General features: G+C 47.1%; 3 protein-coding genes across 3 annotated transcripts in view; 2 read left to right on the top strand and 1 right to left on the bottom strand.

Annotated features, from left to right (window-relative positions):
* The first annotated feature begins 269 nt into the window (after positions 1-269).
* Positions 270-12314, top strand: LOC122929054 (basic phospholipase A2 PLA-B'-like). The gene is made up of 3 exons (XM_044282497.1): positions 270-354; positions 4968-5118; positions 12176-12314. The coding sequence occupies exons 1-3, from the start codon at positions 321-323 to the stop codon at positions 12300-12302; spliced, it is 312 nt and encodes a 103-aa protein (XP_044138432.1). The 5' UTR covers positions 270-320; the 3' UTR covers positions 12303-12314.
* A 103-nt stretch (positions 12315-12417) lies between these two features.
* Positions 12418-25320, bottom strand: OTUD3 (OTU deubiquitinase 3). Its single transcript, XM_044282495.1, has 8 exons — positions 25048-25320; positions 18917-19065; positions 17803-17915; positions 16517-16639; positions 15777-15893; positions 14950-15046; positions 14511-14713; positions 12418-13216 (listed from the first exon to the last, which is right to left on the bottom strand). The coding sequence occupies exons 1-8, from the start codon at positions 25248-25250 to the stop codon at positions 13043-13045; spliced, it is 1179 nt and encodes a 392-aa protein (XP_044138430.1). The 5' UTR covers positions 25251-25320; the 3' UTR covers positions 12418-13042.
* The window catches only part of LOC122929053, a 15229-nt gene continuing 13991 nt past the window's right edge, over positions 25285-26522 (top strand). Inside the window, exon 1 of the transcript XR_006387952.1 lies at positions 25285-25420. The gene's annotated coding sequence lies outside the window, so the exon portion shown is untranslated. The remainder of the gene's footprint in view (positions 25421-26522) is intronic.

The following is a 26522-nucleotide window of genomic DNA, read 5'->3' as shown; positions in this document are numbered from 1 at the left end:
CGGTCATTACACCCTGGTGTTGACTGACATTCTTATAATACTGCCCCTGGTGTTGACTGATATTCCTATAATACTGCCCCTGCTATTGACTGACAGTCCTGTAATACGGACACTGCTGTTGACTGATATTCCTATAATACGGACACTGCTATTGACTGACATTCCTGTAATACTGACACTGCTGTTGACTGACCGTGCTTTGGTATACTGCTTTGCCCTTTAGTAACAATGCACATCACCATCATTTTAGTTTATTTCCCATTCTCACAGAAATTGTCCTGCAGCCTCCTTCTATCTGTTGCAACAGTGACTGGTGCAGTATGGCGTCTGCCCTGCTCGCCCTCCTAGGAACCTGTGAGTACAGCCATGTGGTAGTGGGGTAGAGGGATTCTGTATGGCACTATTAATAAAGTTAATTGAAAAGAATACATGCCCTCGGCAATCATTTTGTATGGCACTATAAATAAAGTTATTTGCAGAGAACAGATTGCCCTAAGGAACCAATCAGAGTTCAGCTGTCATTTTGTTAAACTGCTCTGAAAAAATGGAAACCGCTCTGTGATTGGTTACTATGGGCAACAGGGCCTGGCTTGATTAATGAAACTAGCGTGTGTAGTAGGGTGGCCACTTGCAGAACCCCAAAAAGGAGGACATCATACCGGGGACAGTGGAGCACAATAGTTCAATACTACAGCATGCACAATACTACATTATACAGATACTATTGTGAACAGAATGTAAACATTCTACCAGCATGCTCCATATCACTATATACAAGACGATGTATAACTTATACCAGCTGTACATATATAATTATATACAGGAGATGCCCAGGTTATACCAGCATGCTCCATATCACTATATACAAGACGATGTATAACTTATACCAGCTGTACATATACAATTATATACAGGAGATACCCAGGTTATACCAGCATGCTCCATATCACTATATACAAGAAGATGTATAACTTATACCAGCTGTACATATATAATTATATACAGGAGATGCCCAGGTTATACCAGCATGGTCCATATCACTATATACAAGAAGATGTATAACTTATACCAGCTGTACATATATAATTATATACAGGAGATGCCCAGGTTATACCAGCATGGTCCATATCACTATATACAAGACGATGTATAACTTATACCAGCTGTACATATATAATTATATACAGGAGATGCCCAGGTTATACCGGCATGCTCCATATCACTATATACAAGAAGATGTATAACTTATACCAGCTGTACATATATATAATTATACACAGGAGATGCCCAGGTTATACCAGCATGGTCCATATCACTATATACAAGACGATGTATAACTTATACCAGCTGTACATATATAATTATATACAGGAGATGCCCAGGTTATACCGGCATGCTCCATATCACTATATACAAGAAGATGTGTAACTTATACCAGCTGTACATATATAATTATATACAGGAGATGCCCAGGTTATACCAGCATGCTCCACATCACTATATACAAGAAGATGTATAACCTTTACCAGCTGTACATATATAATTATATACAGGGGATGCCCAGGTTATACCGGCATGCTCCATATCACTATATACAAGAAGATGTATAACTTATACCAGCTGTACATATATATAATTATACACAGGAGATGCCCAGGTTATACCAGCATGGTCCATATCACTATATACAAGAAGATGTATAACTTATACCAGCTGTACATATATAATTATATACAGGGGATGCCCAGGTTATACCAGCATGCTCCATATCACTATATACAAGAAGATGTATAACTTATACCAGCTGTATATAGTGATATGGGCCATGCTGGTATAACCTGGGCATCTCCTGTATATAATTATATATATACAGCTGGTATAAGTTATACATCCTCTTGTATATAGTGGTATGGACCATGCTGGTATAACCTGGGCATCCCCTGTATATAGTTATATATGTACAGCTGGTATAAGTTATACATATTCTGTATATAGTGATATGGACAATGCTGGTATAACCTGGGCATCTCCTGTATATAATTATATATGTACAGCTGGTGTAAGTTATACATCTTCTTGTATATAGTGATATGGAGCATGCTGGTATAACCTGGGTATCTCCTGTATATAATTATATATGTACAGCTGGTGTAAGTTATACATCTTCTTGTATATAGTGATATGGAGCATGCTGGTATAACCTGGGTATCTCCTGTATATAATTATATATGTACAGCTGGTATAAGTTATACATCTTCTGGTACCAGGCAGGTTGGGCTCAGTGTGGGCCGGCGGCAGGTTGGGCTCAGTGTGGGCCGGCGGCAGGTTGGGCTCAGTGTGGGCCGGCGGCAGGTTGGGCTCAGTGTGGGCCGGCGGCAGGCTGGGTTGTGGGCTGGAGGGAGGCTGGGCTCAGTGTGGGCTGGCGGCAGGCTGGGCTTAGTGTGGGCTGGCGGCAGGCTGAGTCCAGGGAGGCTGGCTGAGTGCCTGGACCTGGCTGGCTAGCAAGGGTGGTTTCAGCAGCCGGGTGAGTGTCTGAGTGTGTGTACACTGTACTGTAGTCTGTACAGACTTTGTAGATAGAGACTGGGCAAGTGGGCAGTGTGGCAGTGGCGGCACCCGCGGTCTCTCCACGTCCCGCGCTCCTCTGTTCCCGCCTGTAAAAAAACAGAATTGGCTGGTGCTGCGTGCAGCAGCTGCAGTGCTGATGACATCACAATACAGCGTACTGTGATCTGTACTCGCTGCCAGGCCCTGCCTCCTGTCAGGAATACTTAAAGTGACCATGTCTGAGCCGGAGGCCACCGGCTGTCAGCTTAACCACAAAAAAGGAGGACTTCTGTCCCTCTGTCCTGGCCTTGCGCCGGACAAGGGACCAGAAGTATGAAAACTGGACGTCTGGCAACCCTAGTGTGTATCCATGGTAAAGGAAACTTTATTTAGAATGTTCTGTTGTTCACATTTAAAATAAATCTGTCACCAGAAACTTCCTTATCTTACTGTTTGCATAGACACGTCTCTGTGGTTCACCTTAGTTGCTCTTGTTGCACCCAAGCTCCACTCCGTTTTGTAGTCAGCCCCTCTTTCGTTGCTCTGCCACTGTCTGTCCCTGTCATTAAAAGCAGCCACAGAGGGGCTGGCCCCAGAAATAAGTGGAGCTTGGGTGCAACAAGAGCAACGGTTTTAATCAGAGCAATGGTGACACCCTCATTGCGCTCACGCTGCCCCCCCCCCCCCAGTCTTTGAACCCCTTAGATGCCTCATTCAACACTGATTGCGGCATCTGACAGTCACATTAAAGCCTTTAGGGGTTAATAAAAAAAAAACAATACATACTCATGTAATCTACTTGCTCGTGCAGAGGCCGTTGTGGCCATCTTGATTGAATAAAACGCTCATAATCTCACGCGCGTTGATGTGATGATGTCACTATCTCCTCACTCTGGGGGGAGGCGATGATGTCATTACTGATTTGGAGCGTTTTCTTTAATGAAGATGGCTGCAACGGCCTCTCCATGAGCAAATGGATGAGGTGAGTACGTATTTTTTAGTTTTTTATTGCCACATCAGAAAATATGTATTTGTTACCATGAAGTGCGAGGAAATTCGGCTTTGTGACGAATTAAATTTTTCCTGAAATTTGGATTGAAGTCAATTCATTTTACTTCTATTCGCTCAACACTAATTAAGACAAAGTATCATAACTCGGGAATGGAGCTTCAGATCAACAAAAGAAAAACAATGTTTTGATCAGGGGAACCACAGCTATGAGTCTATGGAAACAGTAAGATAACGATATACGGGCCACGGACGTTTTTGCATCGCATCACGGATGCAGACCTATTCACATGAATGGGTCTACAATCCAGAAGGTGAGGTGCGGAACGGAGGCATGGAATCTCTCCGTACTTCCGCACCGCAAAACAATAGAACATGTTCTATGAGCCCTTATGTACATTATCTACATCAATCTCCACATGATCCTTATCACCTTCACATATTATGATCCCCAGAGACTTGTCATTTTGTCCTTCCGTTTTCTGGTCCTTTGGTCGTAGTATTTCACCTTGACATAATCATACTCCAATTAAAGGGACTGGCCCATCTCCCACTTTGGTGGCATATCGCCAGGATGCCCTCCATTCGCTTCTATGGGAATTCCTAAATTTCCAGAACTAACGTAAACAGAGAGCACACTGGGCAAGCGCGGCCACCTCTTCATTCACCTATATGGGAGTTCCGGAAATAGCCAAACCGATGCTCAGCTATATTTGGCACTCCCATAAAAGTGAATGGAGAGTGGCCACGCTTGCGCAGTGTGCGCTCATTCACTTTAGGGGCCCCATTTAAAGATAAGTGCGAGCCCCAGAGGTGGGACCCGTACCCATCAGACTTTGGGGCCATATCCTGGCAATATGATAACAAAGTGCCAGGTAGGCTCATGCACACGACCAGGATTGGCCCAAGAAATAAGCCGTGTGCCGACCACAGCTTCCCTGACCTCACTGCAGCATAGTTATTGATGATACAGTCCATTTGTATCTGATCGCGGTGCTATTGCATCATGACATCATCATGTAAGTACACTGCAATAGCCGCTCGATCAGTTAAAGACTGGCTGTATCGTCAATAACTAGGATAGTCATTTTGGGTCAGGGAAGCCGCTTTTGGCCAAGGAGTTGCAGCCGACACACGATTCCTAAATCTATAGATGGAGTTACATGGGACGATTACACGTTCCTTCCCAACAGTCGGCTGCTCGTACAGTGAAGGAGACTGCTGTGTTTACATGCAGTGATCTCCTTCACAGTATGAGGGCGAACGGCTTGAATATGCTATTCAGAAATCTGGGAAAGTTAGTTGACAAACAATATGGCCTCTGTTACTGCTCTAAAAGTGGTTGTCAGCCAGCTCTCTAGGCCTTTGTTGTCTGGGTCTGACCCCGCTATCTCTCTCTCTCTCATGTCTAGTCGTGATGATGGTGGGAACAGAAGCCGGTATCCTAGAGTTTGGACAGATGGTGGAATACTTGACCGATAGGCCTCCTCTGCAGTCCTACGCCTTCTACGGATGCTATTGTGGGCTCGGAGGGTGGGGTTGGCCAGTAGACGAGATTGACCGGTGAGTTTCATCGCCGATGAGAGTTGTCAGCGACATATCACACCTTGTATTCTCCGGCTTTAGTCATTCATCATCTTATTCTACCAGAAACTGAAAGTTTAGGAAAAGGAGCATAGGAGCTGGGTTGCCAGACAGCGCCCTGGGCCATAGCGGTGACCTACAGGCCATACAGAGTACAGCGGTGTCTATATGAGCCTTTATATCTCATACAGGATGCCTGGTGATGTCTGACAACTGAAAGGTACTGAGCACAGAGACGGCGGCTGCAGCCTTCCCTCTGTGTAACATATGGTATATGATGGGAGGATCTGTACAGGCGGCTGCTGCTGTTGGCCACGTTGTTATCAAGTTACCAAGTAAACCCCAGTGTTGACTTTGTGAATATTTTCCACATCCTGGAGTCTTCACAGCGCAGCCGCAGGTGGCGGCAGATCACACAGGGGTTGTTTACTTTAGAAGGCAAATCAGGAGGAAATTAATCTCAGGGAGTAAAGAGGAAGCTATATAGTGATACCCGCATCCTGGTCAATATGTATGATCTAATATGGTACAGCTCAGCAGACGGTATCACACACGACAGGGCGAGATACATGGCTCAGCAGACGGTATCACACACGACAGGGCGAGATACATGGCTCAGCAGACGGTATCACACACGACAGGGCGAGATACATGGCTCAGCAGACGGTATCACACATGACAGGGCGAGATACATGGCTCAGCAGACGGTATCACACATGACAGGGTGAGGTACGTGGCTCAGCAGACGGTATCACACATGACAGGGTGAGGTACGTGGCTCAGCAGACGGTATCACACATGACAGGGTGAGGTACGTGGCTCAGCAGACGGTATCACACATGACAGGGCGAGATACGTGGCTCAGCAGACGGTATCACACATGACAGGGTGAGATACATGGCTCAGCAGACGGTATCACACATGACAGGGTGAGATACATGGCTCAGCAGACGGTATCACACATGACAGGGCGAGATACATGGCTCAGCAGACGGTATCACACATGACAGGGCGAGATACATGGCTCAGCAGACGGTATCACACATGACAGGGTGAGGTACGTGGCTCAGCAGACGGTATCACACATGACAGGGTGAGGTACGTGGCTCAGCAGACGGTATCACACATGACAGGGCGAGATACATGGCTCAGCAGACGGTATCACACATGACAGGGCGAGATACATGGCTCAGCAGACGGTATCACACATGACAGGGTGAGATACATGGCTCAGCAGACGGTATCACACATGACAGGGCGAGATACATGGCTCAGCAGACGGTATCACACATGACAGGGCGAGATACATGGCTCAGCAGACGGTATCACACATGACAGGGCGAGATACATGGCTCAGCAGACGGTATCACACATGACAGGGTGAGGTACGTGGCTCAGCAGACGGTATCACACATGACAGGGTGAGGTACGTGGCTCAGCAGACGGTATCACACATGACAGGGCGAGATACATGGCTCAGCAGACGGTATCACACATGACAGGGTGAGATACATGGCTCAGCAGACGGTATCACACATGACAGGGTGAGATACATGGCTCAGCAGACAGTATCACACATGACAGGGCGAGATACATGGTGCAGCAGACGGTATCACACATGACAGAGCGAGATACATGGTGCAGCAGGCGGTATCACACATGACAGGGCGAGATACATGGTGCAGCAGGCGGTATCACACATGACAGGGCGAGATACATGGTGCAGCAGGTTGTATCACACATGACTGGCTGAGATGCACCGGCCAGAAAAAACAACATGATAGGATTAGATAGAGCGGCTGAGCAGAGTATATCATACAAGCAAGGCTTAAATACACTGGCTAGTAGATAGTAGCAGATATAATAAGCTTAGATACACGAGCTCAGGAGATGGTTTCACACATGATGAGCTTAGATACAGCAGCTCAGCAGACAGTATCACACAAGATAGGCTTGGATACAGCAGCTCTGCAGGCAGTATCACACATGATAAGCTTAGGCTAGGGCTACATGGCAACATGTGTCAGACGACAAAAAGGGTACAACGACACTGCAACTTCTGTTGTGCAACATTTATTGTAATGATAGTCAATTGTGTCGCACTGCAACTGTGACATCACAGTCACACAAAAATCCAACATGGATGACATTTTTTGCGACTGTCGTGTCACAGGGCAACACCGTTGACTATCATTATAAAAAATGTCATGGGACACACGTCGCCGTGTAGCCCCAGCCGAGCACAGTATCACACGACATATCACGTGGCAAGGTCTCTCAACATTTTATGTAATTTTTGTCAAAGGTGTCACAATGTGATTTTTTGCAACTACGACCAGGGGTGCACCTAACTTTTTCTGCTGTTGCCTGAAGCAAAAACCGAAATGCACCCCCCCCCCCCCCCCCCCGCCCCATGCCAATTTCTTAACCTAACCCTTTTGTCAGAATAAAAGTGCAGATTGCCAATGGGGGGGGGGGGGGGGGGCATATCTCAGATATTTCAGAAACTGTACCATTAATTTCCTACCGGTCCAGGACAAGCTTGGGATCCCGAACCAGGAGGTGTTGGTATGAACTCAAGGAGAAGAAAGAACCCTCCCAATGAAACCAGACCAACCGAGAACCCACCTGCCCGCATAGCTTCAGGGTCAGAGGCAGTCTTAAAGGGAACCTGTCACCGGGATTTTGTGTATAGAGGTGAGGACGTGGGTTGCTAGATGGCCGCTAGCACATCCGCAATACAGTCCCCATAGCTCTGTGTGCTTTTATTGTGTAAAAAAAAACCAGATTTGATACATATGCAAATTAACCTGAGATGAGTCAGGGACAGGACTCATCTCAGGTTAATTTGCATATATATATCAAATCAGTTTTTTTTTTTACACAATAAAAGCACACAGAGCTATGGGGACTGGGTATTGCGGATGTGCTAGCGGCCATCTAGCAACCCACGTCCTCAGCTCTATACACAAAATCCCGGTGACAGGTTCCCTTTAAGGGTTTCACAAGCTCTTTACTTGGCCCTAGCCCGGAGACACAGGGACTGAGGAGAGGCGAAAGGTTACAGGACCCGTGCAGCGTACATAGCCGCAGCTTATCTGTGTGAGCGCGGCTGTAATGTGAATGTGGACAGAGGAATGCACAGTCTCCATTGCCGTTTTGTAGCTCCCTGGGTTGGCCTGCAGTGAGGGGAGTCTCCTTCCTGGAGGCCGATGGAGGTGCCCTTGAGGTTATGGGTATTAGGTACAATAAAGGCAGGGTCCCTAATGTTCTTGACATCAGCACCCTTAGGTGCAATTAGATAGAATAACAGAGAAAGTTTAGTTGGGCATAAGTTGTTCCTTAAAACTTCAGGCTGACTCTATACTATCTCCAGGTGTAGAGTATACTATACCCTATCAATCACATGGCCGGTACAAATATGTGTCTTGTACTCCTTGAATAAATCCCATTTCTATTAATATTGTCCATGGAGGAATGTGGCTCCTAATACAGCTTTGCGCTAAACTGTAGATGGTGAATAGGCACTGTAGGCGACTCCACTCCCCAAATTATAGAGTGCATAGATTCAACTACCTATCATCTCCCCAAGGCTTTCTCTAATCTTTCTGTTGCCCTGAGTTTAGGACCCCTATAACTTTAACTTAACTCCTGCCACCTACCTAGTTACTTTTATGTGTCAGGGCGCCAGTAGGAGGCAAGCGGCGGCAGGCCAGGCACCGAGGCAAGCGGCGGCAGGCCAGGCACCGAGGCACAGAAACAACAAGCTAGGCACAGAAGCTCTGAGGCGGCACTCCAGGCACCAAGGCCAAAAGGCGGCACGTCAGGCTAGTATATATTTCTCCTAGATAAGGGAACAAGTCAGACATAATTAAGCCAGGTTGCTAAACCTGAAAGATTTAAGACGGCGACCTTGTCAATTGAATGCAGCCTGAAATTTTAAATCCAGTTCAGTCCTCATTAAAACAAAAAACAGGTGATTCTATTATCGCCGAGATCACATTCAGATCCGCACACAGATTCTCAAAAAGGTAATTAGAACTGGTGAGGTAATCCAGCTGGTTAAACACAAGCCTGGTTTACTTACCTGACAAATAGTTTACTTACCAATTGGGAGTATGTGCTGCCAAAGCAAGCGCCAATAATGTCATGCAGCTTCTGCCAACACTTGCATACGGAGCGTTGGTAAGAAGAGGAGAAAAGGCCCCCTTCTAGCTGCTGACTGCTTTAGGTGCACTGAGGGGCGATCCTGCTGAACTTAAGGAACAGCGGATCTAAGCTTCCCCCAGCAGCCTTTTAGGACAGGTCGCACATTGCCCAGTTTTCCTTTGTGTATCAGGTGGGACCTGCGTCCTCTCTCTCTTACTCAGCCGAAGGGGGAAGAGAGAGAGAGACAGATTCCTATAGTCCGCTCTATCTTGCTGGACAAACAGGGCAGGGAGTGTAACTTACATCTGTACCGGCCTCCTGCTTTCCAGATACCTGGACCTCCATGATGTACAACTGACCACCTCAGCCAACATACATACAGGTCCTTCTAAAAAAAATTAGCATATTGTGATAAAGTTCATTATTTTCTGTAATGTACTGATAAACATTAGACTTTCATATATTTTAGATTCATTACACACCAACTGAAGTAGTTCAAGCCTTTTATTGTTTTAATATTGATGATTTTGGCATACAGCTCATGAAAACCCCAATTTCCTATCTCAAAAAAATTGCATATTTCATCCGACCAATAAAAGAAAAGTGTTTTTAGTGTTGAATCTATTTTTATTGTATAGAAAAACAAGTCAGACAAACAGCCGCCATGACATTGTATGCGAAAGACATCTCCATTTCCAGAATCACATGAGACATATAATATAGTATACAAATGGATTTAGAGAACAACATTTCTCCCTGAGCCACAACGATGTGGACCAAAGAAGACAATTACCACAAAATCAGGCTGAATAAGCGATTCTACGTTGAGAAATACAAAAAGAGTAACTCGAAATACCTTGACTTCTGAAAGAGAAAAGTGTTTTTAATACAAAAAAAAGTCAACCTTCAAATAATTATGTTCAGTTCTGCACTCAATACTTGGTCGGGAATCCTTTTGCAGAAATGACTGCTTCAATGCGGCGTGGCATGGAGGCAATCAGCCTGTGGCACTGCTGAGGTGTTATGGAGGCCCAGGAGGCTTCAATGCGGCGTGGCATGGAGGCAATCAGCCTGTGGCACTGCTGAGGTGTTATGGAGGCCCAGGATGCTTCGATAGCGGCCTTAAGCTCATCCAGAGTGTTGGGTCTTGCGTCTCTCAACTTTCTCTTCCCAATATCCCACAGATTCTCTATGGGGTTCAGGTCAGGAGAGTTGGCAGGCCAATTGAGCACAGTAATACCATGGTCAGTAAACCAGTTACCAGTGGTGTTGGCACTGTGAGCAGGTGCCAGGTCGTGCTGAAAAATGACATCTTCATCTCCATAAAGCTTTTCAGCAGATGGAAGCATGAAGTGCTCCAAAATCTCCTGATAGCGGCTGCATTGACCCTGCCCTTGATAAAACACAGTGGACCAACACCAGCAGCTGACATGGCACCCCAGACCATCACTGACTGTGGGTACTTGACACTGGACTTCAGGCATTTTGGCATTTCCCTCTCCCCAGTCTTCCTCCAGACTCTGGCACCTTGATTTCCGAATGACATGCAACAGTCCAGTGCTGCTTCTCTGTGGCCCAGGTCAGGTGCTTTTGCCGCTGTTTCTGGTTCAAAAGTGGCTTGACCTGGGGAATGCGGCACCTGTAGCCCATTTCCTGCACACGCCTGTACACGGTGGCTCTGGATGTTTCTACTCCAGACTCGGTCCACTGCTTCCGCAGGTCCCCCAAGGTCTGGAATCGGTCCTTCTCCACAATCTTCCTCAGGGTCCGGTCACCTCTTCTTGTTGTGCAGCGTTTTCTGCCACACTTTTTCCTTCCCACAGACTTCCCACTGAGGGGCCTTGATACAGCACTCTGGGAACAGCCTATTCCTTCAGAAATTTCTTTCTGTGTCTCACCCTCTTGCTTGAGGGTGTCAATGATGGCCTTCTGGACAGCAGTCAGGTCGGCAGTCTTACCCATGATTGCGGTTTGGAGTAATGAACCAGGCTGGGAGTTTTTAAAAGCCTCAGGAATCTTTTGCAGGTGTTTAGAGTTAATTAGTTGATTCAGATGATTAGGTTAATGGCTCGTTTAGAGAACCTTTTCATGATATGCTAATTTTTTAAGATAGGAATTTGGGGTTTTCATGAGCTGTATGCCAAAATCATCAATATTAAAACAATAAAAGGCTTGAACTACTTCAGTTGTGTGTAATGAATCTAAAATATATGAAAGTCTAATGTTTATCAGTACATTACAGAAAATAATGAACTTTATCACAATATGCAATTTTTTTTAGAAGGACCTGTAAGTGGACTTACCCCATTTGGTCCACCCCCGCACTGCTCCTGCTTCCTTTTCCTGGGGGACTCATTCCAAGGAAGAGTCGTCCCCCATGCAAGGCCTCCGAATACCAAGGCCTACAGTATGCAATAATGTGCGCCGGAAGAAGATCTTCTTCCGGCTCACACATCGGGAAGCGCATCTAGAGGAGCGTAGGAGCTGCAGCCGAGCCCAGCGCTCCCACAGGAGAAGCGGCAACAGCTTCCCCGATACCGCGGCGACGCATGCTGTACCAGCTCTTTCACAGAAGGGGCTCCAGCCCTCTAAGGTACCGGGGAAGAGCTAGGGAACCCCTTCCCAGAGAGGTGCTAGCCTAGACCACCAGAGGCTGAGAGGAGAGGCATAACCCCCAACCCAGCCTCAGCCATTCCTAATCTTTCTTCAAGCTACATCTCTGAGCAGGACTCTCTCTGCTCCCTATCCCCGTAGGGACAGGAAGAACACTGGTGGGTGGAGGTGGAAGGGACCTTTTAACCTCTCTGCTTTCTGTCCCAAGAAGGTCAAAGGGGAACATACTCCATGTTGTGCTGTCCTGAGGGATGGAAATATATTTTTTCATCAGATCCCAGATCAGATGTCCAAGCTCAACCAGCCTCACATCAGACCCTCAGGACGCGGTGCAGAGCAGTGCCCGGAAGAAGAACAGGGAGGGCAGCGTTCACCTCCAGCATAGTGGAAGCGGTCATTAGCATTCAGACTGTAAAATTCACCGCCATTTTTCCCCTCACTTTTGGAAGAAAAAAGTGCGTCTTAGAAAAATACAATATATTGAGTAAATTTGAATGACTGGAATCATTAAAAATATCAAATGAAACCGTTTTATTCCTCAATTACTCGTCTGTTAGCGGGTGGAATGTCTTTAAGGAAATGTGTTTCAAATAAAGAAATCCAGAATATAAATTTATGAAGTACAGATTTTAAGGGGAAAAAAAAATATTAATTGCATATGGGGGATGCATATGGGGGTGTCTGGAGCATAACATCAGTCACTCAGCATTGTAAGTGGACTAAACTGATGTTCTGAGGTCAACAGCGTGTGGTCGGTTGATAACAGGAAACAATACACTGCATTCTACTGAACAGCAGACAGACTGTGGTGTACTGTCCCTTTAAGAAGGTTTTGCATAGATCAGTAAACCTGGGAGAAATCCTTCAATTCTCAGATTTAAAAACAGAATCACTCACTCCCTGGCTCCCCCTACAGTCAGTCGAGTAGTCCAGCACCTGGCACCACATGCTGGGACTCGTAGTTCCTCGCGTCGTCTAACCAATGCTCTAGATAACCGGATTTGGTGCCAGCTCCCATCACGCACCACAAACACTGCCCATCGCCCGGAGAGCAGAGACAAGGCACCGCCGGGGGAGGGGATGAGAGGTCTCTTTGGATGTGGATGCAACTAACTGGTATGATAAGCAGGAGGGAAGAGCATCAGATGTTGAGAGTAGAGAGCGTCTTCACAATGGTCACGCTGGAGGCATCCTCCTCCTGCCGGTTATTGTCTGTGGTATTGCTCCGCTGCTCCTGCACCTTCTGCCGGTGTCTTTCCTCCTGCCGTTTCTTCTTCTCCAGCCGCTGCTGCTCTTTCCTCTGCTTATTGCTGACCTGGAAAATTCCAGCAAAACAAAACATAATGGTGCATAAAAAGAAGACTTCCCCTTTAAAATAAAATTATAATTTTACATTTTCTATAAAGTTTCTGCGGTATCACTCAGCTTTCCCAGACCTCTGAATATCAAATCTGCCTAGTTATGCAGTCACCCCAGGGCCGGGTATCCCTGCATGACTAGGGGGAGCTTTTCTGTTCAGGATTCTTAGAAACCCAAGTGATGGGCCCCCTGAGGAAAAACTGTAAGGATGGCAGCAGATCTGACCACCATTTCAGCCCCCCAAGGGGATCATCACCATGCGGGGGTTGAAAATAAAAATTAGACTGGACGTTCAGCTATAAAAGGAGGAACGGGACCCCTGTTCTGGGGATTGATGAGGGTCCCAGCAGTTGGACCCCCACTAATCGGGTTAGGGATCAATCAGACGGCCGTATGCTGTCCGCAAAAATGCAGATCCGTTTTTTGGCGGAAGGTTCAGCATATCTGCAAAAAAACTGATTGCATTCCGTTTTTTTGCTGATCCATAGACTTCAATAGGGCCATGTCCTGATTTTCACGGACAAGTATAGGACATGTTTAAATTTTTGCTGAGCCGTGCAATGGAAGAAAAAAAAAGGGCCCCATAGAGGTGAATGGGACAGCATCTAATCCACCAAAAAACAGATCCGCATTTTTACGGACAGCATACGTCCGTCTGAATGAGCCCTTATCCTGTAGTAACAGGAATAACCTTTCAACTAGCCATGCAGGGATACATTCCTGGCTCATATAGGACCGCAGGTTTGTTATTCAGAAATCAATCCAGCTTTCCACAATCTCAGAATGTCAAGTACATGTGTGTTCCAGCTTTCCCTGTGCGAGTGTCTTCGCTGCGCTTTTCCTGGATCAGATGCCTTGGCTGCCGGATTGTGGCGTGCGGTGGATTGTACAGCAGTTTTCACCCTATCAATCACCTACATTGACAAGCTGTGGATTTTAAATCCTCACCACAGGTCGAGTTCTGCGCAAATTCGGCTGCAAAAACTTTCCGCAACGTGTAGTTTAAAAAAAAAAGTTATTCTCTCCACTTCTTCTAGAAATATCCTGCAGATTTTCCACATGAAAAAAACTAAACAAAAAAAAAAAAAAACACAACAACTGACGTCCAATTTTGAGACCAGTGGCCACAAATGGGGCTATATCCACATCAGCGACATGTACAAATGCAAAGGCTCAGACTCTGACTTCTTCCATGCAGTCCTGCAGAGTACCGGCCTATTGTACAGTATATAGGCGGAAAACCCCTTTACCTTCTGGCTGCTGTTTTTCTTATTCTGCTCCTGTGTGTCCTCCTTGGGCCTGAGCGGGCGGCTCTGCTTCCTGTGCTCAGTGGATTCTTGCTGCGGGGTCTGGGGTCTTTTTTGAGGGTCTACTCCTTCGCAGTCACTTGGCTCCCAGGTTGCTGATGAGTACGAGCAGTCGCTTCCCTCTGCATAGTCGGCATCACCGTCACCTTAAGACAACAGACATGAAGAGGAACGTCACGGGGCTCTCGGACCCAAAAGTTTATGGTCTCCCTTGTGGAGGGGCCCATGCTAAGTCTTTACCTGCACTGATACACTGTAACAACCTACCACTGGACAAGTCTGCCCAATCATCTGAGCGCCTGTGACCGGCTTTACTTTTTATTCCTCAGTCCTTCTTTGAGTCATGTTTGATCTTTAGGGTTTGTCGCAGGGGCGTACTCACCGATATGCTTCAGCTCCTCGATCTGAAGAACGACTTGAATCGCTGACTCGATGTCGTAGTTCTCAGCTTCTAAACACTGCAGGATGAGGCGGACGTCCTACAAAGGAACAGTGTGAGGTATGACATAAGAAAGAACAGGAAAGCGGGGGGGGTCACAAATTAAAGGGCCAGTATCATTTAAATAGGACACGCCTAGTGTCTGCTTTCAACTTCCATTTCCAGTATAAAAAGCCACAATTCTTTGGGGGAAATTCATCAATCACCCTTTGGCTTTATTTGTTTTTGGCTCCTCTCAGACATTGGTAGTATATGGCAAGGATAGGCCACCAATGTCAGATAGGTGCAGGTCCCACATCCATCTCTAGAACAGGGGCCCCAAAGTGAACGAGAGCACACCACCCTCCATTCACTTTGGGGGCCCTATTCTAGAGACAGGTGTAGGATCCAGAGGTGGGATCCACACCTATCTGACATTGGTGCCAAATCTAGCAACGTCTGATGAGCCAACTTCTGGGCGCAAAACCATTAAGCCGTTTTTTTCTTTTTTCTTGCAACTGGCATTTTACATCGCCCTCGCCAGGAGTACGAAAAAGGGGTGTGCTGAGAGCGGGGCTTTATTATTTATGCCAAAAACTGGCATTAATTATAACTGGAATCTACAACGGTTCTGGCACATGGACTGTCGGAGGAGACCTGCGCCTTCATAAGTTACATGCCTCCTCAAGCATCGCAGGCCCTATCAAGACCGCCGGCTCAGCGCCATTCTTTTCTGCCTGGGGGCGGAATTGTTGATTCACTATCATGGCGCTCATACTGTATAACCTTACCGCACAGCCGGTGGCATTCCGGACTTTCTGCACCGCGTCCCCTTGCTGCTCTGCCTGCTCGTCTGATACCTTAGACTTCAATTTACCCGTCCGGTTGGAGACGTCTTTGGAAAGCATCTGCACACAGATCACAAGCAGGGATCAGAGGACAGCAGAATGCTCCCAGATTGCTGCCATGGATTATTAATCTGGTCTCTAGGGTCTACAAATGTAAAGTGCAGCAGCTGGGAAGTGTAGAGAAAAGGATTTGTTGGTGTCCGGAAACCATGAGCAAGTAGGTCAAGCAATGCCGACTTTGAACTTCTGTAATCCTTCAAGGGGTTGTCCTAATTACACAACCTCTTTTTAAACGCCACACTATGTCATATGGAGTCCAGCTTGTGACCTTTTATCAGGAAAGAGCGGTGCGAGTGCGCCGTTTATGCCCCAAAATTTAAAGGGCCTGTTCCGATGACCGATCCTACAAAATGTATATAGGTATATTAATATATTATACATAGCCTGCACATAAAGCTGCACCGCTTCTAACTTTCTCATATGGATTTGTTTGTGAAATGTCAGTCTTGACTGTCATGCTGGCATTTAATTCATAAACCAAGTGCGGGGGATGCAGTGCAGGTAAAGGGCATGATGCGCGTTTTGAGGGGAGGGGTAACATTTGGGATGAGATTTGGATACACTTCATACAATGTTATTTGTTACTGTCTCTGATGATACATTGTTCTCCTTGGGCCGGTCACCTCTGTCTGCAGATGGGCCGGAGCCTCCGTGTTGTCGTGGATGGAGCGGACGCTGTCGTAGTGTTCTCCATAGCGGTAGGCAATGTGCAGCTCTCGGGCATTGGCCTTGTCGGAGCCTCGGATCTGTGTGGAGAGGAGAACCCTCAGCGCTGTGCACTTGGCACTTCCCCTGTAATCCCTGCGTTTGTTTGCTTGCTTTGGCAGAACATTCAAAGCCAAGAGGGCAAAGAGTTGTGTAGTGCGCCAAACGGGAGACAGAAACCGCTCTGGTCAATTAACCTGGAGCCATTAGCAGCTTCTGCCGTAACGTCACCTTCATATATAAAAGTCGTTCTGTCAGGTGATCACTAAGCTGGGTAACAACAAACATGGCCGCCATTGCAAGTCTCATAGGGGTTGTCACTCAGCTTTCCTGCAGCTGTTAAAAGCAAATCAAACACACTTGCCATGCAGTAAAGCTGCGTGACAACCACTCTGAGTCAGCTGTAAACATAGTTATATTGGTTGTCACCCCGCTTTTCCAGATCCAAATACACACAGATGATGGGTTATCTATTTTTGTTAAAGCGGTTCGACCATCTTGAACATTGATAGCATATCATAGATTAAGCCATCATTGTCAGACAGGTGGGTCCCACCTCTAGGACCCACTCTAATCTACAGAATGGGCCCCCGAAGTGAAGGCGAGTGCACCATGCCTAAGCAGCATGGTCTTCATGCAACACTATGGGAGCTCCGAAAATAGCTGAGCGAGTCCACTCCAGCTATTTTTGGGAGTTCCAAAGCAGTGAATGAAGAGTGCAACATGCAAGCGCAGCCACCTCTCTATTCAGCCCTATGGGACTCCCAAAAACAGCCGGGGGCACTCGCTCAGCTATTTTTGGAGAACATGCCGCCTATGCATGGTGTGCTCTGCTTCACTTCAGGGGTCCTGTTCTGTAAATTAGAGCAGGTCCCAGTTGTGGGACCCACACCTATCTGACATATCCTAGTCATATGCCATCAATATCCAAGATGGGAATATCCCTTTAATCCAGCACGACAATCATTACAGGGAATCTGTCGCACAGCTTTCCCGGAATCCTGAATGGCAAATCTGCCGACCAGCAGAGGTAAATGTGGCAGTTGGGTCTCTAAGAAAGTTGACTCACAAGCCCTGAGGAATAGCCATAATGGTCGTCACCCAGCCGTCCACAAACAGATGTTATTGTAGTTATTCGTGTATTATTAGCAACGCTCCTGGATAGACCGTATATTCTATTCTGAGCAGAGTAGAGATTTATTACCTGCCACAGAGGATTGTTCAGCTGGTGAATCACTACATCCACTTGGTTGTTGCGCGCAAATGACACGATCGCATCGTTACCGGCAAAGGTTCCTGGTTGTGCCAGGTTCTCAACTAGAGGAACAGAAACAAGATTTTATTGCCAGAGCAACTAACAATGAGGAGGAGACAGGTCAACGAGAAAGACGACGGGGGGAGCGAGGAGGCAGGTCAGCGAGAAAGACGACGGGGGGAGCGAGGAGGCGGGTCAGCGAGAAAGACGACGGGGGAGCGAGGAGGCGGGTCAACGAGAAAGACGACGGGGGGAGCGAGGAGGCGGGTCAGCGAGAAAGACTACGGGGGAGCGAGGAGGCGGGTCAACGAGAAAGACGACGGGGGAGCGAGGAGGCGGGTCAACGAGAAAGACGACGGGGGGAGCGAGGAGGCGGGTCAACGAGAAAGACGACGGGTAGGAGCGAGGAGGCGGGTCAACGAGAAAGACGACGGGGGGAGCGAGGAGGCGGGTCAACGAGAAAGACGACGGGGGGAGCGAGGAGGCGGGTCAACGAGAAAGACGACGGGGGGAGCGAGGAGGCGGGTCAACGAGAAAGACGGGGGGAGCGAGGAGGCGGGTCAACGAGAAAGACGACGGGGGGAGCGAGGAGGCGGGTCAACGAGAAAGACGACGGGGGGAGCGAGGAGGCGGGTCAACGAGAAAACGATGATGATGAGGAGGAAGAGGTACAATGAGAAAGAAGACGAGGAGGCAGTGCAATGAGAAAGGAAATGAAAAGGATGCAAAGAGAAAGAAGATGAGAAAAACAGACGAGGAGAAGGAGGCAACAAGACAGAAGACAAGAAAAGATGACAAGAAGGAGGCCGGGAAACAAAAAAGACAAAGGGGAGACAGGGCAACTATAATGAAGACAAAGTAGGAGGTGGAGCAATTAAAAAAAAAAAAAAAAAAAGGCAAAGAGGCGGAATCTGCGTAACAAAGAAGATGAATAGGAAGAGGTGGAGCAATAATGTCAAGAGAGAAATGAAACAGTGGATGGCACTCCAAGGCACATACATGGCGACAGCCTTTCTCAACCACAAGTGCTGCCCTCTATTCTTTCTATGGACGAGGCTCCTACCATGTCTGTCAAACGGAATGTCATCCTCTACAAAGGGCTCAAAATCGTTGCGGTGCTTCACCATGTAGTCCACGGTCTCCTGCCGATGCTTCAGGTGATTCCGGGAATGTCCTTCTAGCTGATCCCCCAGAGCACGGAACAGACAATTACTATAGGGAGAAGGAGAAAAGAATGTGAGAACCAAGACAGTATCAGGGCTGATGTTCTAAATCAGGGGTGCGCAACCTTCGGCCCATGGGATGCACGCAGCCCGAGTCCTCCTGGACAGAAACACGGCAGATTCTCTGCATGTACAATCAGCTGTGTTTCTGAGCGCAGCACCACTGGGCACTGGATTCAGACTCCGGCAGGTCGAGTCCATGGCTGTCTTCTGTGCTTAGCACTAGGCCGTCTCGGGGGCAGAGCAGAAGGCTCTTAGTAGACCCTGATCAGCTCTGCCTGTGTACAATGCCCCCATACGACAGTTTTTTCCCTGTAATTGGTTCTTTTTTGGATGCCCTAGTTTCGGGCCTCATGCACACGGCTGTTGTGTGGCCATTCCGTGCGGTGGCCGGGACGGATCAAGACTTATTCAACTTGAATGGTTCAGTGAACTGTCCGCACCGCAAAAAAATAAGAACATGTTCTATTTTTTTTGCAGTGCGGAGGCAAGTGTCAGTAACCTCCAGAGGTTTTTATAATGACCTCTTGAAGGACATGTAATGCACGAAAAATTCTAAAATAAGTAAAATAATACAAAACAAAAAAAAATATTTTTTTATGCAGTTTTCCCAAAATAAAAAAACAAACATTCCTTAAAGGGGTATTCCCATCTCAGACAATGGGGGCATATCGCTAGGATATTCGCCCATTGTCCGATAGGTGCGGGTCCCACAGCTAGGACCCGCACTAGGGCTGCAGTAAACGATTATTATAGTAATCGAGTATTCTATTGATTATTTTTTACGATTAATCGAGTAATCTAATAAGAAAAAAATAATAGACTGTTTTCCTTTAAAAAAACTCATCAGACCCCCTGCCATCAGTCCCCAACACCCTTTGTTCCCCACTGTGCGATCAGCCCAAGTGCATCAGTTCCACTATCCCCCAGTGCCATCAGCTCTCCCCACACAGTGCCCCCAGCTCTGCCCCCACACAGTGCCCCCACGCTCCTCCTGACACCCGAATTGCACAGCGTCACTGGTTTCTATGACGCTGTGCACTCCAGGTGCCTGGCCTTAGTTGCGCCCCACCCCCTCTGTTTCACCAACTTACCTTTCCAGCAGGGGCGCTGCCGACACTCCATCGCCCTGCGCTGCTCTGCTCCTGACGTCACACAGTGCGTCAGGTCACGGCGTGCGTACGTCAGGAGGTCAGAGCAGCGCAGGACCATGGACGTACTGTGGAGTGTCCGGAGGCCGCCTGCTGGAAAGGTGAGTATTGCAGGCCAGCGGGAGACCACGGAGCGGTGAGTAATAGCAAGCGCTTCACTCCCGCTCCGTGGTCACATGACACAAACGAATCTTCGATGCTAAAAATTTGCATCGAGGATTTTTTTGTGTCTAATTACTCGATTTAATCGAGTAATCGTTTCAGCCCTAACCCGCACCTACAACTAGAACTGAGCAGGGAGAGCTGTGGCTCCACCACAAGGCGCAGCTGCCCGCCTCTCCCACTTAAGTGAACGGAAGCGCACCGCGCATGCGTGACCACTGCTCCCATTCATTTCTATGGGGCAGAATGAATGGAGGGCAACTGCGCATGCGCAGTGCGCCCTCAGTTCATTTCCCCGCCCTGTTCTCATTGTAGTTGCGGGACCCGCACCTATCAGACAATGGGGGCATATCCTAGCAATACGCCCCTCACTGTCTGAGATGGGAAAACTCGTTTAACCCCTTCCAGACATCCGCCATACAAAGATGGCAACCGCTCCGGAGTGGAGCGAGCACTATAGCTGCTAGGTGCCTGCCGTTTCATTCAGTAAGTACCCGCAGCTATGGTCTGCGATTGGGGGTAATGCTGACATCGAAGATTTAACCCCCTAGATGCTGTGGTCACATTTGAGAAGGCCAAAACCTGGAAGCTTGCTTACGATTGAGGTACATTTCCCCCCAGCAGAGATCGGGGAAAGTGCCCTGTTTTTATAACGAGCCAGAGCCTGTACTAGGCTTCCAGGCTCATTATTAGTATATCCCAGTTCAGGCCACTAGATGGCAGCACTGAACCGCGATATAGTGAGCCACCACAAGTCTCCATATTCATAACAATCAAAAAGTTATGGGGGTCAGAATATTTTGATAAAAAAAAAAAAAAAAAAAGGTATATATATTTCCAGTTTTTACCCCCAGCATTAAAACGCAATCAAAACTATACATATGAGCTATTGCCGTATTCGTACTGAGCTGGAAATTGAAGAGCACAAGTCAGTTTTACCGCATAGTGGCTGTTGTAAAACGTTTTTCAATTCCACCCCATTTGTGATGTTTCCCACTTCTCATTATATCATATGCAATATTAAATGGTGGCATTAGAAAGTGCAAAAAACAAGCCCTCATATGGCTATGTGAACAGAAAAATAAAAAGTTATGGCTCTAGGAAGGCAGGGAGCAAAAAATGTTAAACCACGACTTGTGCTAAATCACCGAAACAAGTGCCTGGTCATTAAAGGGGTTGTCTCACTTCTCATGTAGAGAAAGTTAATACAAGGCACTTACTAATGTATTGCGATTGTCCATATTGCCTCCTTTGCTGGCTGGATTCATTTTTCCATCACATTATACACGGCTCGTATGAAGGGGTTACGACCACTGCTGCAGAGCAGATACAAGGTGGCCGGGAGTGTACCTAAGTGCGCCCCCCCGGTCCCGGCCACCAGAGAGGATGATGCTTTTTCCTATAGTGTGCAAGCACGACCACCATTGATGCATTGCAGGGTGCTCGTAACCATGGAAACGAGCAGTGTAGAATGTGATGGAAAAATGAATCCAGCCAGCAAGAGGCAATATGGACAATCACAGTACATTAGTAAGTGGCTTGTATTAACTTTCTCTACATGATCGCTGTAGGACAGGAGGCGGTAATACCCAACCCAGTGAGCGCCGCTGTGAAGGAAAGGATGGGGGGAAAGGTCGCCTACTACACCAATTACTGGGAACAAGTCTTCATAACAGCGCTTGTCCTATCTCCTCATAGATTGTAAGCTCTTGCGCGCAGGGCCCTCATGCCTATCGTTTTAGTTGACCCGTTTGCTGCTGTTATCTAGGACTCTGTACTTCAGCCCTCTGACTGTAAAGCGCTGTGGAATAGGTTGGTGCTATATGAAGATTATTATTACGATCGCCTAGCTTGGTTGTTGGCTGACTGGCATGTGTCATCAGGATGAAAGCCGTACCGTTACCAGCAGCACATCCCCCTGTATAACCAGCAGAACTGAATGAGGAGGGGGGGGCTAGCCGCTGCGGTGGTCTCATTCCTCCCACACTCACCTTACGTCAGCCTCTGTAATAGGCCGATGCAAACGAGCACCAACAAAAAAAATAATTGTGGCTCCTTGAACTAGAACAGCGTGTCAATGTGGTCCCCAGACCAAAAGAGACTGTGCAATCCTGTTCTAGATGTCACTGCTAATTTATCAACACAGTTCTAGTTGTTGCCTGGATAGTCTGGAGCACCAACATGGTTCTAGGTGCTGTTACCATCCCTGTTGGTATCTAGATTATTCTTAGAGATTAAAGCTGCTCCTGGGATATCATAACATTTTCAAGTTGAAAAGTCAGGGATCATTACGTCATGTTCTAGGCGTTTCCAGTATTGGACGCCATCATTACGTCATGTTCTAGGCGTTTCCAGTATTGGACGCCATCATTACGTCATGTTCTAGGCGTTTCCAGTATTGGACGCCATCATTACGTCATGTTCTAGGCGTTTCCAGTATTGGACGCCATCATTACGTCATGTTCTAGGCGTTTCCAGTATTGGACGCCATCATTACGTCATGTTCTAGGCGTTTCCAGTATTGGACGCCATCATTACGTCATGTTCTAGGCGTTTCCAGTATTGGACGCCATCATTACGTCATGTTCTAGGCGTTTCCAGTATTGGACGCCATCATTACGTCATGTTCTAGGCGTTTCCAGTATTGGACGCCATCATTACGTCATGTTCTAGGCGTTTCCAGTATTGGACGCCATCATTACGTCATGTTCTAGGCGTTTCCAGTATTGGACGCCATCATTACGTCATGTTCTAGGCGTTTCCAGTATTGGACGCCATCATTACGTCATGTTCTAGGCGTTTCCAGTATTGGACGCCATCATTACGTCATGTTCTAGGCGTTTCCAGTATTGGACGCCATCATTACGTCATGTTCTAGGCGTTCCTAGTATTGGACGCCATCATTACTTCATGTTCTAGGCGTTTCTAGTATTGGACAATGTCATTAAAGGAGTTTTCTGAGATTTTTATACCCTGGATAGGTCATCAGTATCTGATTGGTGAGGGTCTGACACCTGGGAACCCGCCGATCAGCTGTTTGAGAAGGCACCAATGCCGTGAGTGCCAATGCTTTCCCTAGACCCAGTGACGACAAGTTCATCAGTCAGATGGCCTAGGAGCAGCTGAGCCTCATAGAAGTGAATGGGGCTGAGCTGCAATACCAAGCACGGCCACTATACAATGTACAGCGCTGTGCTTGGTGAGCAAGGAGAAGACCACCGAGCTCACAGGATAGGTCATCAGTTATAAAATCTTGGAAAACCTTTTTAACCCCTTAGTGACCACCTATACGCCTTTTTACGGCGGTCACTAAGAGGTATTAAGCTGGGCCACCGTCTTTTCACAGCGGTCCGTGCAGTGAAGAGCAGGGGCTTGACTCACATGAGAGCAGCACTCCTGCTCTAGCAGCCCAGGCCAGCAGAAGTGTTTAACCTCTTACATGCCACTGGCAATGGTGCCTGCCGCATGTAAACAGTGACAGAGGGAGTCTCCCTGCAAATGCGATCGCAGGGTGCAGACGTGTGTAAATGGTGGCTGGGGCCTGATATAGGCCCCAAGCCTGCCTTGAGTGTACTCCAGCAGGCTGTACCCTCTCCGGCGCAGCCTGCTGGTCAATGTCAGTAAAGCACTCACATTAAAATGCAATGCACTATAGGGATAAGTGCATTGTATTTAAAAGCAATCAAAATGTTGTCCGTTCTAGTCCCCTTGTGTGACTATTAAGGAGTTTAAAAATAAATATATATTTTTTTAAAAATTGCAATAAAAAAATTTCAATAAAAAAGTTCTAAAAATAAAATCTCCCCCATGTTTGGCATTGCCGCGTCAACAACCACACGATATGTTTCTACTATCAGACGCCATCATCGCTTTACGTTCTAGGTGTTTCTACTATCAGACGCCATCATCGCTTTACGTTCTAGGTGTTTCTACTATCAGACGCCATCATCGCTTTACGTTCTAGGTTTTTCTACTATCAGACGCCATCATCGCTTTACGTTCTAGGTTTTTCTACTATCAGACGCCATCATCGCTTTACGTTCTAGGTTTTTCTACCATCAGACGCCATCATCACTTTACGTTCTAGGTTTTCATACTATCTGACGCCATCATCACTTTACGTTCTAGGTTTTTCTACTATCAGACGCCATCGTCGCTTTACGTTCTAGGTATTTCTACTATCAGACGCCATCGTCGCTTTACGTTCTAGGTATTTCTACTATCAGACGCCATCGTTGCTTTACGTTTTTCTACTATCAGACGCCATCATTGCTTTACGTTCTAGGTTTTTCTACTATCAGACGCCGTCATTACTTTACGTTCTAGGTTTTTCTACTATCTGACGCCATCATTACTTTACATTCTAGGTTTTTCTACTATCTGACGCCATCATTACTTTACGTTCTAGGTTTTTCTACTATTGGATTCCATCATTACTTTTGTTCTAGGTGTTTCTAGTATTGGGCTATTTTAGTTGTAGGCACTGGTAATGTAAGCTGCAGCTCCTGCATGAATACCATGGCTGTCACTGGGACCATGTGCGGGACGGAGTCAGGTTCTGAGAGCCGCTCACTGCTCAGGTTCTTGGTACTTTTGACAGGGTGAGAGTACCAAGATGGCGCCGGGAGCAGTAACATGTCAGCCCCTCCAGTGCTCACCCGTCTCCCGGCACTTCCCGCAGCCGCAGTCCCAACACTTGAAGTTGATTTGCGAAACTGAGGAACTCCTCCTGGTCCCCGGCCTCTCCGGCCCGGTTCCGACGTTCTTTAGCTAGGGCTCTCCGCGCGGCCCTTTCGTCCCTCTTCCGCTCCAAATCGGCCTTCTTCCCGGGCCGGGAGCGGACACCCTGCTTCCTGGACATGACGTGCCAGCCTCAGAGAAACCGGAGCCCAACGGCAGGCAAGACACTTCCGGCATTCAAAGGGCACGTGATAGGCGAGTGACCATAGAGTGGCGAGGAGACGTGCCAGACACGCCCACCCGTCTCGTCGCTCAGTCCTCCTTGTCGCTCTGAAAGAGACAGAAACTGAGGTACATGAGAATTTATAGGGTGAGATGTGATAATCCGGAGGTTTCTCTTAGGCGCTTGATAAATACATTACTTTTGAACAGTTTGGCCCCATTTTTACACTCTGTGTTCCAGAGCATTCACAGTTCAGTGGTTGTTCTTGGAAACAGTCAGCAAGCAGGTGGGACACACTGATACAGCCGGGCTCAGATACAGTGGGGTCAGTATGAAGTGGAAATAAAACACACCATAACACAGGCACTGAAAAAGCAGAGAATCCTGGGAAATGTCAGCTCTGGAGTATAATACAGGGTTAGTAATGTCTGTACACAGTGACTGCACCAGCAGAATAGTGAGTGCAGCTCTGGAGTATAATACAGGATGTAACTCAGGATCAGTACAGGATAAGTAATGTAATGTATGTACACAGTGACTGCACCAGCAGAATAGTGAGTGCAGCTCTGGAGTATAATACAGGATGTAACTCAGGATCAGTACAGGATAAGTAATGTAATGTATGTACACAGTGACTGCACCAGCAGAATAGTGAGTGCAGCTCTGGAGTATAATACAGGATGTAATGCAGGATCACTACAGGATAAGTAATGTAATGTATGTGCACAGTGACTGCACCAGCAGAATAGTGAGTGCAGCTCTGGAGTATAATACAGGATGTAACTCAGGATCAATACGGGATAAGTAATGTATGTACACAGTGACTCCACCAGCAGAATAGTGAGTGCAGCTCTGGAGTATAATACAGGATGCAACTCAGGATCAGTACAGGATAAGTAATGTATGTACACAGTGACTGCACCAGCAGAATAGTGAGTGCAGCTCTGGAGTATAATACAGGATGTAACTCAGGATCAGTACAGGATAAGTAATGTAATGTATGTACACAGTGACTGCACCAGCAGAATAGTGAGTGCAGCTCTGGAGTATAATACAGGATGTAACTCAGGATCAGTACGGGATAAGTAATGTATGTACACAGTGACTGCACCAGCAGAATAGTGAGTGCAGCTCTGGAGTATAATACAGGATGTAACTCTGGATCAGTACAGGATAAGTAATGTAATGTATGTACACAGTGACTGCACCAGCAGAATAGTGAGTGCAGCT

The sequence above is a fragment of the Bufo gargarizans genome, chromosome 2, assembly GCF_014858855.1.
Source record: "Bufo gargarizans isolate SCDJY-AF-19 chromosome 2, ASM1485885v1, whole genome shotgun sequence".
Classification (NCBI taxonomy): domain Eukaryota; kingdom Metazoa; phylum Chordata; class Amphibia; order Anura; family Bufonidae; genus Bufo; species Bufo gargarizans.
Note: the sequence above shows the minus strand (reverse complement) of the source record. Positions and strands in the feature narration are given on the sequence as shown.

Bases quoted from the DNA above. Each gene is read 5' to 3' on its own strand.
- LOC122929054 (XM_044282497.1), top strand. From the start codon at position 321: ATGGCGTCTGCCCTGCTCGCCCTCCTAGGAACCT. The intron at 355-4,967 runs GTGAGTACAGCC...TCTCATGTCTAG, and splicing joins GCTCGCCCTCCTAGGAACCT to TCGTGATGATGGTGGGAACA. The intron at 5,119-12,175 runs GTGAGTTTCATC...TTTTTTCATCAG, and splicing joins CCAGTAGACGAGATTGACCG to ATCCCAGATCAGATGTCCAA.
- OTUD3 (XM_044282495.1), bottom strand. From the start codon at position 25,250: ATGTCCAGGAAGCAGGGTGTCCGCTCCCGGCCCGGGAAGAAGGCCGAT. The intron at 15,047-15,776 runs GTAAGGTTATAC...GTTCCTTTGTAG, and splicing joins GGAATGCCACCGGCTGTGCG to GACGTCCGCCTCATCCTGCA. The intron at 14,714-14,949 runs GTGAGTACGCCC...TGTTGTCTTAAG, and splicing joins CGAGGAGCTGAAGCATATCG to GTGACGGTGATGCCGACTAT.